A 19,867-nucleotide genomic window follows, 5' to 3' on the forward strand; every position below is an offset into this window, starting at 1 on the left:
GTATTAGTTTTCTACTGCTGCCTAACAAATTACTACAAATTGAGCAACTTCATTAGCACCCAGTTATGAGGCCACAGTTCTATAGGTAAGAAGCCCCAACAGACTCATCGGAGTTCTTTTTCCTAGCATTTCACAGGCCAAAATCAAGGTTTTGATCAGGCTGAGCTCTTTTCTGGAAACTCTCCAGAAGACTCCACTTCAAAATTCATTCAGTTTTGTTGGCAGAATTAAGTACTTTGTGGCTATAGGATTAAAGTCCCATGTCCTTGTTGGCTACCAGCAATAGGTCCCAGTTCACTTGCCAACCTTTGTACATGGCCATCACAACCTTCAAATTCAGCAATGGTCTGTTGAATCTTTCATGTGCTTTGCTTTATATCTCTCTGACTTCCCATTCTGCTATCAGCTAGAGAAACTTTCCTGATGGAAATGTCTTATTTAATTAGGTTAGGTCCATCTGATTATTCTATCTTAGGGTCAACTGATTAGTAACCTTAATTACATTGGCAAAATTCCTTCGTCATGAGACATAACATAATCATGGGAGTGTCTCCAGGAACTGAAAGTTATGGAGGCCACCCTGCAATTTTGCCATTCACATTAGGCTTGGCTTTTCCTTTCCTTCAGTACCTTCTCCTCAACTTCTGCATTTTAACTGGTTTTCTACAGTCATATCTCATATTTCCTAAGACTCCTTCTTAACTCTAATTTTTTTTTTCTTCTTCTCATCAAAGGACCATGGGATGGGTTCTCACATTGTTGACAGGTAGTTTTTGTGAAATTGGCATTGATAGAGGATTGTGAATAGAGGCTAGTTGGTATTTACCATGCTTTCTCCCATTTTTTCCAGACTTGACTATGTTTGGCAGGACTACTTCACCATTTGTGGTTTTGGGCTATCGTAGTTTATCTATAATATTAATTTACCTTGTAGTAAATAGAGGAAAGTGGAACAATAAGCCTTTACTCCATTTTCTTAACCTAAGTATCAAAAATCTTAAATAGTCATTAATTTTAGTGTTTACTAAATTAAGAATAAAATAAACACTAAATATGTTAACTTAGTAGTTGAAATTAAAGTACTATAAATATCAAACATCAAAATAATATAAAAACTCTGGACTGAAACGTTGTTAGGAGATTAGTATTGAGAGATTTCACTGGCTATTGCCAGAAAGAAATAGTAAACATATTTTAATACCTTCTAAGATAGTCAAAATTTTCATTTACATGTTATAGTAATTTGTGATTTGATAGAAAGAGATATCATGATATATATATATATATATCTATATATGTGTGTGTGTATATTTCTGTGTACTATAAAATAGATATGATGTGCATTACACCTAAAAATTATATGCATGACATTTGAATTATGACATTACTTATTTAAACATATTAAATATCACTCAAGGGAGTAGCTCATAATTAGATTCATTAAAAATATGTAAGCTACCAAGTTAAATTAAATTTTGAGTTAAAATATATCTGAATGCCTTTTAAAATCTCTTATGGCAAGCATTGCTTTCTAGATTTATTAGGAATATTATTTTCATCTGTTCTACAAAACTATTAACTCTTTGTTAGTAAATACATTGTTATATTTATCTTTTTGCTGCCTCTAGGTCTAGCATAACACATGTGGTGGGGCAAGCTAAATGTTGGTTCAGTTAATTGATACACACATATGCATACATAGGTAATACTTGCCTAGAAAATGTTTATGCAAGCAGCTTTAAATAGTTCTATAAAAAGATTAAGCAACATTAATGGTAGCAGGCCAATCACATAGTCCCCATTCTGCTAGTAGGAGATAAAATACAACAAAAAGAAGGCACTAATGAGTTAGGATGGTGCCTTACTAAGCGTGTAATTAATGTTATTAAGAAACATTGCAGTTGCATATTAAAATTCCGTTAACTAAGCAGCCCTTCAGCATCAGTACATTTGTTTCTTGGTTGCAAGTTTTTTTTTCTTTTTTTTTTCTGATTGGCATCTTCATGCAATCTTTTTCTAAAAAAAAATGAGATAATGGGATGTGATCAGCCTTCGTGGGTTAGCTGGAGTGCTGACATGACAGTTCTGGCAAGTTGACAGGTTAAGTGAGTGAAAATGAATGTCTTGTCTCACCATTTACTTGAAGAATCCCCTCCACAACCCCATACTTACAGCCCCTTCTATCTGCAATGCGGAAATGTCTAGTTTTCCCAGGTTAGGATCTAGATAGAATTTTTTTCACTACTCATTAAACTATTGTCTTTCTGTTGATGAAAAATGAGATCATTTAAAAATATAATGTAAATATTGCTTTATTTAATAATTCATTACCTTTTAAGCTAATAGTTTGTTTTTTATTTGTTTGTTTTTTGTTTTTGAGAATGAACAGTCCCTTAGAGAAAAAAAATTTATTTTGTTCTCAGTATTTTAGTCAGTCAGGAAAGCCAGTTGAAAAGTAAAACTCCTATTGATAATGGACAGAGTAATATAGGAAAATGTGCTTGACAATTCAGAATTTGTTTAAAATTTGTCAGATTTTTCTAGGCATTCTCAATTTATAACTTTTGTGGAATTCAGAATGTCTGTGAAATTTGCATGTTGAATCTCAGGATGATTTCCTATATTTAACAGGATTTCCTATACTTACCTATAATCAAAATGAAATCTATTTTAGCAAACTGGAATATAATAAAGTTTAAAATTATCTTAAAACATATCCAACTTAGTTACTTTAGGAACTAACTACTATGTTTATTGCAATGTAGAACATTTTTTTTCTTTTTGCAATGTAGAACTATTTAATACCATTAGAGGATTGAAATGGACTTGCTAAAGCCAATAAATATTATTTACATGGAAAAAATTCTGGTTCCACCAACATAATTCTTCAGTTTAATAAACAGAAGTAGTTCTAAAATAGCTACATAATTGCAACATGTCTTTATTCATACGAGATTGAATGCAATTTGTATATGTGAGATGTTTCATGGGTAGAGTAGAAAGCAAAGTCTAAATAGATGAAGAATATAAGAATTGTGATTTTTTGTAGCCATTCTATTGCCTTTGAACATTTACGTTTCTCTTCATATTTATGGAAGCAGTATTTCATTTAGTATTTTTATTTTTTCATACTGACATTAAGGAAGCAAATGTAGGGATAAATTTATATGTATTTATATTTATAAAAAGATACTAGATTAATGAAGAAGCATATCTATAGATAATTACTAGATTATTGTTGAAAGGAAAGCTATAGATTTTGGAATTTTACCATGGAATTTTTAATATTAGCTAGAAGTAAGGTACTGGCTGAGAAAGAAGGCATAGCACTCAAATGGAAGAGTTATTGCCATGAACTCAATAAGAGGTTAACTGGAAAGGTAGGTAATTTAGCAATTTAATTACTTGTATTCCTTGAAAATAATGACAAATGAATAAAATGTGATTAAGCAGGCTTTATAAAAGTGATTATTTTAAATCGTTTATCCCTAAATTGTTTTCCCTTATAAATGCACTGCTTCCTCTGAGATGAATTATGTGTTAATAAGCTTCAAATCATACATTTCCAATATGACATTATACATTTCCAATATTATTAACAGAAATTCTTTTGAAGTCAAATGAAGTGCTAAATAGTAAAAATTAAATAGAATTAAGTAAGTTGAAGAAACAATCATTTACCAATTAGAAGTTAGTCTGTTCTGATGATAAACTAAGTAAACATTCATCTCTTAATCCCACTCTATATTGCATTTTAATGAAATGGCTTCTCACCGTGTTTATTGTTGGTGGGGGTAAGCCTATTAACTAAATCTTTTCAGGAAAATATAGAATTGGTTGTTACACAATTCCTCTATTTTTCTATATTGTTGTTGTCACTTTGGAATGGTGGCTACTCATTTGTAGTCTTTCTGTCATAAATTTCCAATATGGTACAGGGGCAATCTCTACAGAGGGACATATCAGAATCAGTTGGGAGATTATTTTCAAACAACATATTTTCTTTGGCATTCCTCCACCCAAATTACTACAATAGTGAGTCACTGTCTCTGGTGGGAATGTGTCATATCCTTCCAATATGATAAAATGGAAAAAACATTGAGTATTTTCTTTAGATCAAGAACTTTTTGTTTTTAATATCCTATTTCAAGACATTCATTTAGCATTCACTAAATGGGACTTTTTCAGGCCAAATAAAGATTCCATTTCAATGCAAAATGGTAGCCCCCGATTCCAGTAAGAGATTACAACTGAACTGAGGAAGCAAGACACCCAGGCAGGGGGAAGAATAGAGACAAAAGGCAATGCAAGCAAGAACAGGTATCTTAAAGTGGAAAGAACACAAAAAAAGTAGAACATAGAGTGTGCTCAGGTTAATCATTGTCAACAAGTTGGATCAAAGAATAATAGATAATGAGATGGGTCAACCTAGGGAACAAGCCAATACATGTGCAAGTGGTTAAAAGTAGACTGTTCTGCTGAAATACCACAGCTGGTCTGGGGACAAGTGAGTGTCAGGATGGTAAAATCTCAGGCCAGTGTAGTGGAATGCTACACTGAGGGGAACAATTTGCAAGCATTGCAAGGGCAAGCTATAAGAAAAGCACTGTAGGTTTTTGAATAAAGAATGACTTGAAATAAGTATACTTGAGAAAGGTTGTACTTTTCAGTAGCACAGAAAGAGCAAGATCATAGGTTTTATGCTACTTTAATAATAAAAGCAATTATTCAGGAAAAACATAATGTTATGATTTTAACATCCTTGTACCATATCGGAAATCATAGCATATGATTCTTATCCTTCTGTGTGGTACTAGAGATGGCAAATTTTAGTCAGATCATGGTTTGAAGTAAACTGAATTAATCTAAAAGCTCAATGTTTAAGAGGTCCAACTATGGCATTAGATGGACCATAAGTCAAACCTGTCCTCCGATCTAGTGCTTTTAATCTTTAAAAACCTATGTGCCCTTTATAAGATTTAGTTTGATGATCTTCATATCATAATGGTAGTAGTTCGTACATAGAGTTCTGTGAGTATTAAGTGAGATAATGCCTGTGAATGGCTTAACACACTGCCTGGCATTGAATGAACACACAATTAATGTTAATTATTGTCCTTGTATTAAGCAATTTGTGACTCAGCAAATCTTTAACACAAGCATATGATAAATGAGTGTGCTCTTCAAATAGGCTTATAGAATATATTAGAATGTAACAAGCAAAAATGTTAAATAGCAAAAAAAATATTTTCTACTTGCTTAAGATAAAGTTCAAAATGTTTATTACAGAATAAGAAGCTTACTTACTCAGGCAACAATTATACCCAAAGAAAGCTCAGCAGACTGTGCCTGTAACCATCCTGTCACATATTAATATATGCAACTGCTGCATGACTATCTCCATGTTCACGTCTGCCATAGAAAGTCATATTTTGCTGTAAAAACAACTCGAACATGATGGGATTAACCTTTAGGTCTCCTCAGCCCCTCATCTCCAAGCCCACCTCACGCATGGCCTGTGCCTCCTACTCATGTTCAGCCATCTGATTTCCATAACACCCACTCACTTCCACCAGCAGGCATTAGCATAACAGAGCTGTAGCCTGACTTTGATGGAAGCCAGCTTGGGCTGAATGCAGTATCAAAGCATAATTTAGCAGAAATCAAATCTAATTTAGTGTGCATTGTATTTAAATTCTCAAAAATGCCGTTTCAAGTGAACAATACCAGACCTCTAATTCCACTGACCTTTTTATATTTGGGTCTACTTTCTGGAAATCACATAACCCACTCTTCTTATAAAGCTATTGTTTTTCAGTTGGAAGTATCCATCGAACACTGAATGGTACCACTGTTTTCTTCATCTCATTTCCTGTGATAGCTGTAACAATAAGGTATAATCACTTAACAGATTAAGCAACTATGTTATTATGTCACAACTACAAAAGATTTGTCTACCGCTTTTGGATTTTAGAGAAGATATAAATATGTATTTTATAGTCTTCTCTCTTAGAAAATATGTAAGAGAATTGCCATTTCTATCACTAGCATATTCTTCTGGAGCTCATAACTCAACCTTTTTAATGCACATTGGGTTTAAACATGTGTTTGGAATTGTCATCTTGAGGACCCAATCATGGTTTTTCTTTATGTTTAATGAGAGCCATCATAGAAAATCCATTTTATATAGAGCACAATTTGTGCTACCTTGCTGTATTGATAAAATGCCACCTCTCTGCCTACTCCCTCCCATCGGTGCCATCAGCCAAATACTGTCTTTTCAAACCATTTTCACTGCCACCTGGCAGAAATACTGAAAATGTGAAATGTTAGCAAAAGAATTATTGATGCAGTTTTTCATTTTAAAACCTCAAAAATAAATTCCTTCAGCTGATAGGCCTTCACAGGAGATTGCAATATAGATCTTGAGCAGAGAGAGTCTACAGAAGTAAAAGAGATTGATGCAATTTGTTTCGGTGGTCCAACGTTAAGTGACAATAGGAAAGGATGTACATTTTGAGACACTTAAATACTCTTAAATTTTTTTGCTTAGCTTTAATATCTGTATTTTGTTTGTTTAATTTTAAAAATAATAAGGGGAATCCCATTCCAGTGAGAGCAGTGTGGCTTAGGTTCTGATGACAAGAAACTATTTGGTATGTTAGAAATAGGGTGTATTTATAATAACTTGGAATAAAAATAGAATATAAGTAAAAGTCATATGAAAGAATTCTTCATAGTATGAATAACACAAATGCTGGTAGTTATTTTGTTAGGGGTTTTTAAAGAAATTCAATATTGGTTAAAAACTCAAAAATTATGATTTCCTGGTCTTCATAGATCATATCAGTATTAGTAAATGTTACATTATAATATTACAGAATTTCTTTGTCCTTTAAGAGTTCTGATGAAATGTTCTCTTAAGGTGCTACTATGACTAACAATTCTCAACTGGATTTTCTGCCCTAACTTGCTAAGATTTTCCCACCTCACATCTGTCCTTTCTTTAGAAAAAGCATTCTTTCTAAAACATAAATCTTACTACATATTTCTTGCATAAACGTCTTCGCACAGATCTCCGTAGCTTTCAGGGCAAAGTTTAAGTTCTTTTAGCATAAATTATATGGCCCTATTTATATCACTTCTGCATCTCTGATTTTATTCTTAAGACCATTTACACTCCCCTAACACATCCAGCTCCTCAAGTCTCTGCCTTATGTCTGCTTCTCTCTTTCCAAGTGACCTTACTCCTCTTCATCCAGTGAACTCTTACTTGTGCTTTAAAACACAACTCAACCATGGCCCTGTCTGGCATCTGGCCTCTTTTTTCTTCATCACCCAGTCTATTTGCTGCTCTTCCAAACTTTCTCACCCAGTGCCCTCTGCTTCTTGTATTATTATACAAATCAAACTATGCTCCATTTGTGTTTATTTACTTATTTACTTGGAAGTATCTGCCAATTTTTTATTTGGCTTTCCATCCCCTGTACCCAACAGAATGTCTCATAATTTGTAGTCAATCAGTGCATTTTGAATGAATAAATGAATGAATCATATCTTTTCAGAAAAGTGGAGAGATAGTTGTGGTCATTTGCCAGCCCTTTTTGGGGGGCGGGGGGTGGCTATGTTTCTGCAGCTGGTTAAAATTGTAGGATCTAGATTCCAAAAGCATTTTGCAAAATCACTTATCTACTACAAAGTTCTTAAAAGCTTAAAATATTAAATACAAGGAGATATGTGATTGTAATTAAAGTATAGATGTTAATTTTACTGAAGTAGATGGGTAGACAGATACAGGGTGAGCATAATATACTTAAGACTATAAAATATATTTTCATTCTTTTCACTTGATGTTTTATTTGGTGACTTCAATCATGTGTATTCTCAACTATTACATTTTAAAAATGAATTATATAAAGAAGGACTTCATAGCACAAATTGGGCTCTAAGATTTTACTAACCAGTTATATGAGCCAATTTAAATTCTTTCTAGTCCAAAGCAGTACAAATGAACAGATAAGCTGAATGTGTGACTTTTATCAGACTGTTAAGTGATTTTTTTTTAATTTTTGATAATGAGGTATAAGCTAAGTTACTCTGACTTAGTATCCATATTGGCACTAAACTTGTCTTTCATAGGATTACTAAAAAATGGGAACTATATTTGATCTTTAAATTTTGCTTAATACATATTATTTTTCTTGGATATTGGAGATAATAGAGACCAATCTTAAGTCTTTTTTGGTATAAATAATCCAATGGTTTCATATCTTCCCTGAAAAATGGACATTGCAGTGTTTTAAGAGTCGTCCCTGAAGTAATTTTGTAACATTGATTTAATCTATCATTCCTATTAGAAAACATGGAACAAAAATCAGTGTATCTGCTGATTCAGTGAAATTGTGTAGAAATAACAAGAAGATTGTAAGAAGCAAGTAATCTCCTGAAAATGCAAGGCAACATAAACCACATTCTGCTCAAATAGATCCATAAATCTGGGTTCTCCATACTGTTAGACTGGGTCTACTGTTATCTATAGTTATAGAAGAAAATTTCACTTAGTAGATTTATCCCCACTGTCCCTGGGGTATGTGTTGAATGGGTTGAGTTAGGAGGCAGTATAATAGAACCCAAAAACTAAGTCACTACAAATCTCAGTGAATTAAAAAAAAAATCTGCTGCTCTTTCTACACTAGCATTCTTGTAAGAATGAGTCCTTGGTTGTATGTTTGAGGCTACCCTACATTTACTTTGTTCTTGGACCTGCTCTTTTGTATTCCTGAAGGGCTGAAAGAATTCTGGGTAAAGACTTCAACTGAATGTCATTTATTGTTCTAATCCTTTAGAGTTCAAATTTTGGGATGGTTGCCATGGACAGCAGGTTTTAAAAATTAGAGTTGATTTAAAAAATTTTTTCATCCTCCATTTTCTAGCATAAGCAACGATTTAAAGTGTAAACAGATGATGAGAAAAGTCATGGAATAAACATGCTGTTTTCTTGTCAGCGGAAGTGGGTTTTGGTATGAAGAAGATGTCCTTGTGAAAACTTCCAGTTATACTGTCTACTGTCTTTCACTTGGCTCCCAATTTAAACTTGAACTTTCTTAGGATTTTTACCCCCCCCATCCCTTCAGTTTCTTTTCTATTGGCGTTACCCATGCCTAGATCTCATTATTTTTGCCTACATCATTCCCCTCATCTTCCAACCAGAGTTCCTACTTTATTCACTGATCTGCCTCCCTCACAGTCCATACTATATTCATTAAAGGGTTAAGGCATCTAACGATTTTGCTTTGCATCTGTCACTTCTTAGATTAAAAAGACCCTGAACAAAATCCCCACTTTGGCTTCTCAGGACTTTCTTAAGCTACATCCAAATCTAAATCCAAATTCAGCCAATGATGTTTACACAACTGAGACCCTTCATTTCTGCCAGAATACACACTGTACGCTGGATGTGTTCTTGCTTCCTGCACTTTGCTCAGTAAGCTCCTTGCTTGGAATGTGTTCATTTCTCCACTTATCTAAATGCTGCCCTTTCCTCAAAGTCCCCATAATGTGTATTTTCTGCATAAAGCCTTTCACAGCTGCCATAACACAAAGGGATCCTTTTCTCTTCAAGTCCTGTCACATTTCTTATATGTACTAGGATTTAAATGCCCCTATGCTGTGCTCTGAAAGCATGTCTATCATTGAACTTAGCATAGTCTTAGATAATTGTTTTACCTTGCTTTTGCTGTTGTCATCATCATGTTTTGTGTTTCCCATTAGGTTGTGAGTTCCTTGAAGCCTGCAGGATAGATATATTTTTTTATCTCTGTATCCTTGTGTCCAGTAGGGGAACATAGCAATTGTCTGACTAATGCTTATTTATCTAAATGAAATGAATTAAGTAGAATCAACCATTTTCAAACATGTCATTATATCATTAGTTATCTTTGTATGTAATTCCCAGTTCTTTAATTCTTTGATGTCTTCAACACTTTAACTCGTCAATTCTAGAATATAAGCACTTTGAGGATAAGGATCATATTCTAAGGCTTCTGGTATCCCTGCGTGTAGAACAATATCTTATAAATATTACAGGAATGGTCAATATCTGTGAATAGACTAATTTCAGAAGAAGGAGATACTTGTGTAATGAAGTGATTCTTTTTTATCTTTATTCAAATAGCAAAACCAAATTGGGAAACCATATTTTTCTTTAAAAAAACATTAAAATATCATGAAAAATCTATTTTCCTATGCAAATATATGGGCTATATGATTATTATGTACAACATTTAGGAAGTGTCTACTAATAAATTTTCTTTTCCTTACATTTGATAGAGTGCTTTTCTTCTTCCCCCATTGTGTGTTGAAAAATGCTTTAAAAATAGAAAAAAATTAAAAACTGTAGCTTCTGTCTGGCTCTGAGCAATCCACCAGATTTTCCCTTTGATATCTTTTTCTTTGTCAATGGTTGATATTTATACACTTTCTTTCCTTTTAAATTATAGCTCCTCCACAGTTTGTGGTTAGGCCAAGAGATCAGATTGTTGCTCAAGGTCGAACAGTGACATTTCCCTGTGAAACTAAAGGAAACCCACAGCCAGCTGTTTTTTGGCAAAAAGAAGGCAGCCAGGTGAGTGTGAACTTTGACTGCTTTTCTGAAATCTCTGAACTCTGTCTCTGGTGCTCCTCAAAGTTTGTCTCGCCTTTCCTGTTATCGGTGTTGAATTTATTTTATTTCTAAAAAAAAGAACAATTAATTCTAAAATAAGTGAGAGTTGGATGTTCTATATAATGTTATTTTCCAGTATTAATGTCCAAAATTCTGTATTTTACATAGAATAGATACAACTCAGTGTAACTAAATTATCTTAAAGAGCATAATCAAAACCTCTGTAGCTATTTAAAATCTCTGAACAGAAAAATAATTTTACTTCCTTGCAGCAAGCTACATTGGGATTATCAAATGAATTTGTACAGATAAAGTGTTTAGAATATCTTAGGCATATGTAAACAAGTCAAACAATATCTCCATTATCAATCTACCTAGAAACCAATTGCAATCCCTGTACATAGAGAGATATTATAAATGCCTTTTCTTTATCATTAACTTAAGGATACTTCCATTTAAGAGTGGGAGAAGTATTTACTTCCATCATCCCTTCTGGATTCGTTCATAGTGGGGTTAGATAGCACATTATCACACATTATATATCAGAAGGAAATAACACATTATATACCAGAAAGAATTAGCACTTGCCTGGTCTTTGCTGTGCCCTTATCTGTCCACTCATGGCCCTCTCTGGGTAGCATGGCCTTTCAGACTCTGTTCAAAGTCAATTGGATATGCTATTTTTTTTTCCACTTAGTGTCAAAACTTGAACAAGCACTTAGCCTCTAGGTTCTCAGGCAATGAATGGAATTTCCAGCTTAAACCAAAAACTGTTCTTTGCCTAAGAACTTATCAGTGCATTCCTGAAGGACCTAGAGATATTTTTGTTGTAGACTTCCCAGAACCATCTTTAAGGAGGCATACAGTTCTCAGGAAAAGACCTCAGCACCCTCTGTTGTTAGTCCAAATTCTGGAAGAATTTCATGATTAAGAGTCCCAGGAAATCTAGAAACTTTACCAGAGATGGGAAATTTTTTAGACTATATTAAAAGAATCTGTTGATGAGAATTTATGTATGATTATCTGGGTAGAGAGACATCAAGAAGTTCCCCTTAGTCCTCATCTTCATAATTCTGCTCAGGCCAGGGCTGCCAGGACCTGAGGTCTCCCACTACCCAGACACTGATGTAATGCCCAGCACCAAGGAAATGCTCAACACCATTCTGGTCACCCCTGCCCAAGACCCACACAGTGCCTGAGAAAGCTGGGATGGGTGAACGCTGGAGAGCCCTGGTAGCTCGACAAGATTTTTTCTCTTGCCTGTAGCTCTTTCCCTCCACCCACCCTGGTGGCTTTGGGATCCATCAAAGTTACTCCCTCAAGCCACTGATAGTAAATGTAATGTTATGAATATATTACTTATTTATCAATTTTATAAATATAATGATATAAAGCAGTTTGTTGCAAATTTATACTTTAAATCCATGTATTGAGTCAAATTCCATCATCCCATATCTCATTGTTATATAAATACTGCTGTATCATGTGTAAATCACATGCCCTCAAATAGCTCTAGGTTGACATAAGATAGTGCATAACATGTGTATTGGTCCTGTGGCCCAATAAACATGGTATTTAAATATGCTACATTCTGCTTTAATGGCTTTTAAAGATAATCAAATAGCTTAAAATATTTTTTCTTTTTTTTTTTTTTAACAAAGTGGCAGGTAATTCCAGAGATATTAATCTCTGAAAAAAATTCCAGTTAGGTAACTTGATTTGATTATAATCTTAGGTCTGATTTTCTTTCCTTCATCTATCTCTCTTGCATCAGAGCAAAAGACGGAGAGAGAGAGAGAGAGAGAGACTGTGAATGAGAACAAAAGAGAATTGCCTGAGCAAATTGTAAAGTTTCAAATTATGAATTGGAATATTAGGAAAAATAAATTGGTCTTACTGTCTCCAGTATCCAGTTTTTACAGTGATCTATGACTCTCCATCAGTAGAGAGTTAAGAGCCTGGACTTAATGGTCCATATTCCTCAATATGTGCTGATAATGCCAATTAGCACTAATAGGATACCTAGGCACTTCAAGGCAAGAAGAGCTTTGTAGAATTCCTGGGTTTTGCTTGTAATCCATTTTCTTGTGCCTATATCACACAAGCAGGGAATAAAGATGATGGGTTAACCTCAATCATATGCCATTTTCCATGTCAACGAATCATTTAGAAGGTGGACTGATATTACATTGTAGAGGAAGAGATCCCAGAGAGAATTAAGCCCATCTGATGTATTAGTGCTATGTAAATTAGTATTCTAATGGCTAATTGTAGGAAAGTGCATACTTTGAGTTATTGTATCATTTTCAAGTGGCTTTAAAATTTAGACCCTTCTCTTTTAGATGGTTTATTTCAGTAATATATTTGGATTCCATGAGAGAATTAGCTTGTTCTCAAATTGTTTCATGTGCATGAAAATGTCTAGCCTTATATAGTAATACAAGTTTTATAGGAGGGCAATAGCATTTTGAAATTATATTCCTGACATGCTCACAAACATCACTTCTTTTAGAAAGGGTTTAATAACATGGTAATGTTTATGTAAAGTGGGCTTATAGTGTCACACTCAAATCTAATAAAGTGGACATCCATCATGTTGCAATAAAGAGAAGAGCTTCTAATTAAAGTAGGACATCATTCGCAGGATTAAAGTCATTTAGCGTAATTGAAAAGTGTTAATACCCTATTTTATCCTCTTCCATTGGTATTACTTCAAGGGTAAAAACATTTTAAGGTGAAAATGTGTCTTATGCCTTTAATTGAATGTTATTACCTCCTGATTGTAACGTATTGAAACTGTTTAATTACAAACCTGGAAAATTAATTACTATGTCGAGAAACAGATCCCAGAGGGTTATAATGTTCTTTTTTGTAAGTAAATACAACATAAAAATTGATATGTTCTTATTTATAATCCAACTTGGAAACATACCTCAATATGATTTGTTATACCCAAATGTTTTTCTTAATTGAACAACAATAAAGCGGCATAGGTCATCCAAGTTAACATTACTGCTCTCATATAGGAACTTCTAAAATTTTATGTTTAGGCTGCTCGTGTTTAATGTGAGATGTATAGTAAAGTAAAATAATTTTTCATAGAAAAGTCATATTTGAAATTCTTTAAGGGCACATGCCTGCTTCAGAAACATTCTGCACCTTTTTATTTTCAATGATTTGCTTCATCTTGCATAGATGGTAGTATATATATCTAGATCCTTTCAAAGCTATTACAATCTGCAGAAATTGTATAGCAGGAGTAGATTTGGCTGTCTCTCTCTGTCAGTCCCAGCCACACACTTTTGAATATCTTCATAAGAAATTCGGGTAATTACATCAAGTATTCAGAATGATTAGTGGAAATTCTATTTTGCATTCCTTAGTAATGTGCAGTTTATAAAGTACAAGCATAGTTAATGTTACATTCACATTATCACAATGTGTGATGAGTCACATGAGCATTGTTATGCCCATTTTACAGATGAGGAAGCCATGTTTCAAAGATACTAAGTAACTGGAAGTAAGTAAGGGAGAAAGTAAAGGGTTAAGATAAAGATCTATGGTTTTTATTTTTTTATTATTTTTTAAAGATTTTATTTATTTATTTGAGAGAAAGAGTGTATGCATGTGCTCACAAGTGCGGAGGGACAGAGGGAGAGGGAGAAGCAGACTCCCCGACGAGCAGGGAGCCCCACGTGGGGCTTGCTCCAAGGACCACAAGATCATAACCTGAGTAGAAGGCAGAAGCTTAACCCAATGAACCACCCAGGTGCCCCAAGATTCAGGGTTTTTTGATGATTATTCCTTCAGACTAGAGCATGATGACTTCTTAAAGCATATTATTTTTCCGTGATTTGGAAAAGGTTTCCCACTGAGACTCCCTATATGACATTTAATCATTTCAACACCATATTTTTAGAATAAATGTATTTTCCAACCATATTCCAGTAATTGTAATAGCTAGTGTTAATATATTTTTCCTTCTGAGTGGGAAAAGATATTGATGAGATTGTGTTTCTTCCACAGAACTTGCTTTTCCCAAATCAACCCCAGCAACCCAACAGTAGATGTTCTGTTTCGCCAACCGGAGACCTCACGATTACCAACATTCAGCGCTCGGATGCGGGTTACTATATCTGCCAGGCTCTAACTGTGGCGGGAAGCATTTTAGCAAAAGCTCAACTAGAAGTTACTGATGGTGCGATATTATTATTAGATTTGTTTTAGGAAAATAATAATTTTTATTTCAAGATCCATATTAACCAAGTGAAATTTTCTGAGTTGCTAAACATGTAAATGAATGCTTATCTTCTAAGTTTGAATCTAGGTAAAATATCATTTTTAATAGTCTCTAATTCTACATGTACTGTCCCAAAAAAGAATATCAAAGATTATCTATTTTATTTTTAAAAATAGGGTGATTCTTTCTTTATTTTTTTTAAGACTTTTTTTTCTTAAAGACTTTATTTATTTGAGAGAGAGAGAATGAGAGATAGAGAGCACAAGAGGGAAGAGGGTCAGAGGGAGAAGCAGACTCCCTGCTGAGCGGGGAGCCCGATGTGGGACTCGAACCCAGGACTCCAGGATCATGACCTGAGCCGAAGGCAGTCGCTTAACCAACTGAGCCACCCAGGCGCCCTGATTCTTTATTTTAAATAAATGACATCACACTCCCAGTGTATAGATGTGTCATCTGTATATTTTTTAGTCTTATGCTGACATGATTGCTTCTAATGGATATTAATAATATTATCTCATTAGAGGAGGAAGAGATATCATCTTTAATATTATCAGTGGAAACAGAGATGAGTTCTTGGTTAGCTAATCACATTATGACATCCTATGACTTTTTAATTATTCATTCACTAAGTTAAATTAATTAAATACCTTCCAAACTACTGATGGATGCTAAACTTTTTGGTTTTTTTTTTATTTGCACATTATGTACTATAAATCGTAGCTGAGGCACCTACATTTATAGTGATTGTTGAAAAGGATGTGAGGAAATTCATAATCTGTTTTTATTTCCCCCAAGAGCTTATTTGTCACATTTGATAGGTAGGGAACTTTAGATATTTTGTGAGCTTCTGAGTATGAATTTAAGCCCTGTTCTTTGATGTCTTAAACTAAAAATTCTCTCTTGTTCTCCTATATTTGTGAGGTTTGTGGGGCTTTTACTTTCCCCGTTGCTGGTTTCTGAGATATAAGAACTTTGTTTTGTCACCTCTCTGATTCTCTTCCTTCTCTGCTCATGAAATTTGATTCACTTTTATACAATTCAAATTTACATGTAGATTAAATGGTAATTTAAAATTAATAGAAATGAAATATTTTTTAATGTCTGTCTATGGCATTGCCTGATTCAGCACCATGTCAAGAATAGAAATAAATGGAACAGACAAACATTGGTTGCAGGAACATTCAGTTGTTAATGGCCACACCTGCTGATGTTGCAGAAATTTACTGCCATGGAACTGAAACAAGTCAGGTTCAAGGGCAACAGTGCTAAGAAATTCTTTAGATGGGCAAGATCTTTGTTCCTTCATACCTATGTATCTTTTAAAAGAAATAGTAGATAATTATTCATCTTTCTTAAGTCCTTATGCAAAATTTACACCATTAGCAAAAATGTCCAGGTACATACACTGGGAAAAGAAGATATTCTGGCCATAGCCTAAGTTGTTTTCTATATACAAGAATAAAACATTCTAAGTATAATGATGAAGACCTCTACTATAATCTAGTTACTTATATTATTTTACAAAGGTCAGACTCTAAAATGTTTCTAAATAAAGAAATTGTTCATGGGAAAAGGCAAACCATATTTGTAGAAAACAAAATTTATGAATTAGAAAAGCCAGATGATATCACAGATACTCAGAGTCATTTCTGATGAAATGAAAAGGAACTTTTGTTTTTTAGAACTTGTGTTGGTTGATGACATAATCTCACAAAACAAAACAGTAGTTATTCTAGCTTAGAATAGTAGTTCTAGACTAGAATAACTACTAGAATAGTAGTTATTCTAGTCAAAACTAAAAAAGTGAATACAAATTTAAACCTGATGAGTGAGATGACTGTGAACAGTTTGCTACAACTAGCTTGAATATTAATTCCTACATTGATTTTTACTTAAGTAAGCAATCACAAAGTCAAGATCCTTTTACAAAAACATTGAACGAAGGTTATAGAGTTATTGATTTTGACAATAAAGAACTGTAACTTCAAGACCTAACCACACACACACAGACACACATTATTATTACAAATAACTCTTTCTAAATACTAACTTGCTACATTGGCTGATGCCTTGAGCATCTATTCATAGTTTCGAATTTTTCAGATTGGTTAACAATTTAATGGTACGTGAGCTATCATTTTCATTTGGAACATTTTTTGGAGGGTGTGACCCAGGGCAAATTAGAGCCAATTGAAATTCCAATGTAGAATAAAAAACGTATGTCATATTCAGAGAAATAAGCAAAACATCTATAATAGTGTTTCTGTTGCTACATTTTTACACTTAGACTCCTTTCTTGGAGGTATTTTTAACTCAAGTGTTCATATAAGATGAGATTGCTAATGGTGATGAAATGTTCTGTTGAGTGATAATTTTACTGATTATAGATTGAATGAAGATGCTTCAATATACTTGAATTTCAAAATATCCTTTTAGAAGACTTTCTCATTAATTCATTGGCACTGTTCATTTCTTCCTTTCTTCTGCTCTTTTTCTCTCAGAAAATTAGAAAATTGTAATGAGAATTCTGAGTACAGCCAATAACATCCAAAAGTACTAGAGAGAAGAAATGTATTTATGTATTATGTTGACAGTAAATGTCACACCATGATCTCATATGAATGGTTTATTGAGGATTTATAATGCATAGTTAAAGAAAACCATGGAATTGGTCACAGATCACTGGAAACCCTAAATGTTCATTTAACCTTTGACCTCAGTGTCATGGAAACCTGTGGTCATCTTTCACCCATAACATGTTTGAAACTGAAAATTCCTTCCGGCCAGGAGATTTTCAATTACTTTATTGATTAAATTCATTAAAAAGACATTGAGCTACTCATTTGAGCAATAAAAAGGAAAGAGACTAATCAGATGTCCTTGGCTATATCTAATGATTTCAGGGATATAAAAATAAAAACAAGTTATAAGAAGTTACCTAAATTCTGTAGAGATATTTAATTTGAAACAAAGCAGTAAGAATATTTAAAATTGAATAAATAGATTCTACTCTAGTAATGCAGACCCATTTTTCTCATTGAATTTAGAATTATTCATGTTTTGTGAATTGGCCCTTCATTTAGTTTGGATATCTATTTGCGCAGTATGTGTCAGAATTAATATAACATTGTATTTTCACATTTTCTGAAGTTTATTTCACTTACTTCTAAAATGAAGAATTTGATCAAGAAAATCATGAAAGAAGTAGTTCTAATTTTTGTTTATAAATAATACACAAACAAAATTTTATTTTTTTAGTTTTTTATAAGGTTTTACATATGTATATAGACACACATACATACACACATTTTAATACATATTTTGATGTAGTAGGTTTAGGTTGATTGGAAGTCCACTGTGTCTTAACATGCACATGCAATGGCTCTATTTCATAACTTCTATTTTAAATTAAAATTGGTTGGCTTTCTCATGGTAGGCTGTAAAGGGGCTGCTCAGCTGAATGTTTTTCCCTCAAAACCACAAATTCTAATAATAAAGATGATGCATATAGATTGGGAAACAGATAACCTGGTGGACAAAGAAGATTAGAGTGTTAATGAGCAAAATGACATTTTGATAATGTACATTGTAACACAACATGACGTTCTTTATAGACACTTTCTCCTCACAGTTGCTTAACAATCATTAAAATCCACAGTTGTTTTTCCTTTCTGTGAAAGTTTTATATTTATATATGATATACATATTTTTTGTAATTATATAATAAACATAATATAAATATAAATAAGCATAAATATTTTCGGTAATTAACCAAAATCCATGCTGACGTTTATGGAACTGTCTCTTAACAAAGCCTTCCTTGGACCTGAACTTGTCAGTTTTGTTACGAAGTGTTCTTCTAATGAATTCTGGATGAAACTTTGCACCCAAATGGCTCCATATTTCCATCACCCATTTAAGTAATACTAAAATTCTGGTATATTTCCTAAATCATTATGAAATACTTCCAAAGGCACTGAAGATACTGCCATGAAACAATATTTGATTAAAAAAAACACTGAACTAGAAGTTTATGAAATTATGGAAATTTTACCCAGATGAACACAGGAGTTGATATATATATAAACAGTGATTTTACATGAAAACAGTTATTTGTCATACCATAAATAGAGTTTAACTAGATTACTGCTTAATTCTAAGGACTGGTTAAATCCTATCATCCAGATTATAATACTGTAATGTAAGGCCCAGTGTCATAATCTTGGAAGTAAAATGTTTATATCTAATAATTTAACATCAACCAATATTTCATAGTCTCTATATATAGCAAGGTGCTTTGAAGGGTGAAATTATATATTATACATATATTTATAATAAAAGCAAAAATGAAAATTGTTTCCACCCATATGACACTCTACAAGTTTTCTTAAATATGCATATAAGAGATAAGTGTACATTTTGTGAATAACTGCCATGAACTTTCCATATTTTTATTTTTATTTTAATATGATGAAGACTTTCAACAATACTATAATGTCAGAATTTATTATTGCCATCTACTGTAGGTAATTCAGAGTAAGTTATAAACAACAATATGTCCTCAGTAAATATGCTATATATATAGTATGTATAAATGATAGATACATAATGGACATAGAATATGCAGAATAAATTATAAGTAATATGTATGGGATATACACCTAATAGTATGATGTAACTTCTGAGAAGTTAAAATATACTGAAAATATCCTTATCCTTTAGTTTTGACAGATAGACCTCCACCCATAATTCTACAAGGCCCAGCCAACCAAACACTAGCAGTAGATGGTACAGCATTACTGAAATGTAAAGCTACTGGTGATCCTCTTCCTGTAATTAGCTGGTTAAAGGAGGGATTCACTTTCCTGGGTAGAGATCCAAGAGCAACTATACAAGAACAAGGAACATTGCAGATTAAGAATTTACGGGTAAGTAACGCTTGACTTGTATTTGGATCTTCATTT

General features: G+C 33.2%; 1 protein-coding gene across 18 annotated transcripts in view; it reads left to right on the plus strand.

Annotated features, from left to right (window-relative positions):
* ROBO2 (roundabout guidance receptor 2) overlaps window positions 1–19,867 on the plus strand; it is a 1,626,757-nt gene that overhangs the window by 1,506,957 nt on the left and 99,933 nt on the right. For all 18 annotated transcript variants that reach the window (XM_073891915.1, XM_073891920.1, XM_073891943.1 and 15 more), the window contains 3 exons: window positions 10,500–10,624; window positions 14,690–14,861; window positions 19,626–19,831. In XM_073891915.1, the coding sequence (XP_073748016.1) occupies window positions 10,500–10,624; window positions 14,690–14,861; window positions 19,626–19,831 (503 nt within the window). The remainder of the gene's footprint in view (window positions 1–10,499; window positions 10,625–14,689; window positions 14,862–19,625; window positions 19,832–19,867) is intronic.

This window comes from Callorhinus ursinus, unplaced genomic scaffold (genome assembly GCF_003265705.2).
Source record: "Callorhinus ursinus isolate GAN/ISIS: 27379988/994484 unplaced genomic scaffold, GSC_fseal_2.0 scaffold1, whole genome shotgun sequence".
In the NCBI taxonomy this organism is placed as follows: Eukaryota; Metazoa; Chordata; class Mammalia; order Carnivora; family Otariidae; genus Callorhinus; species Callorhinus ursinus.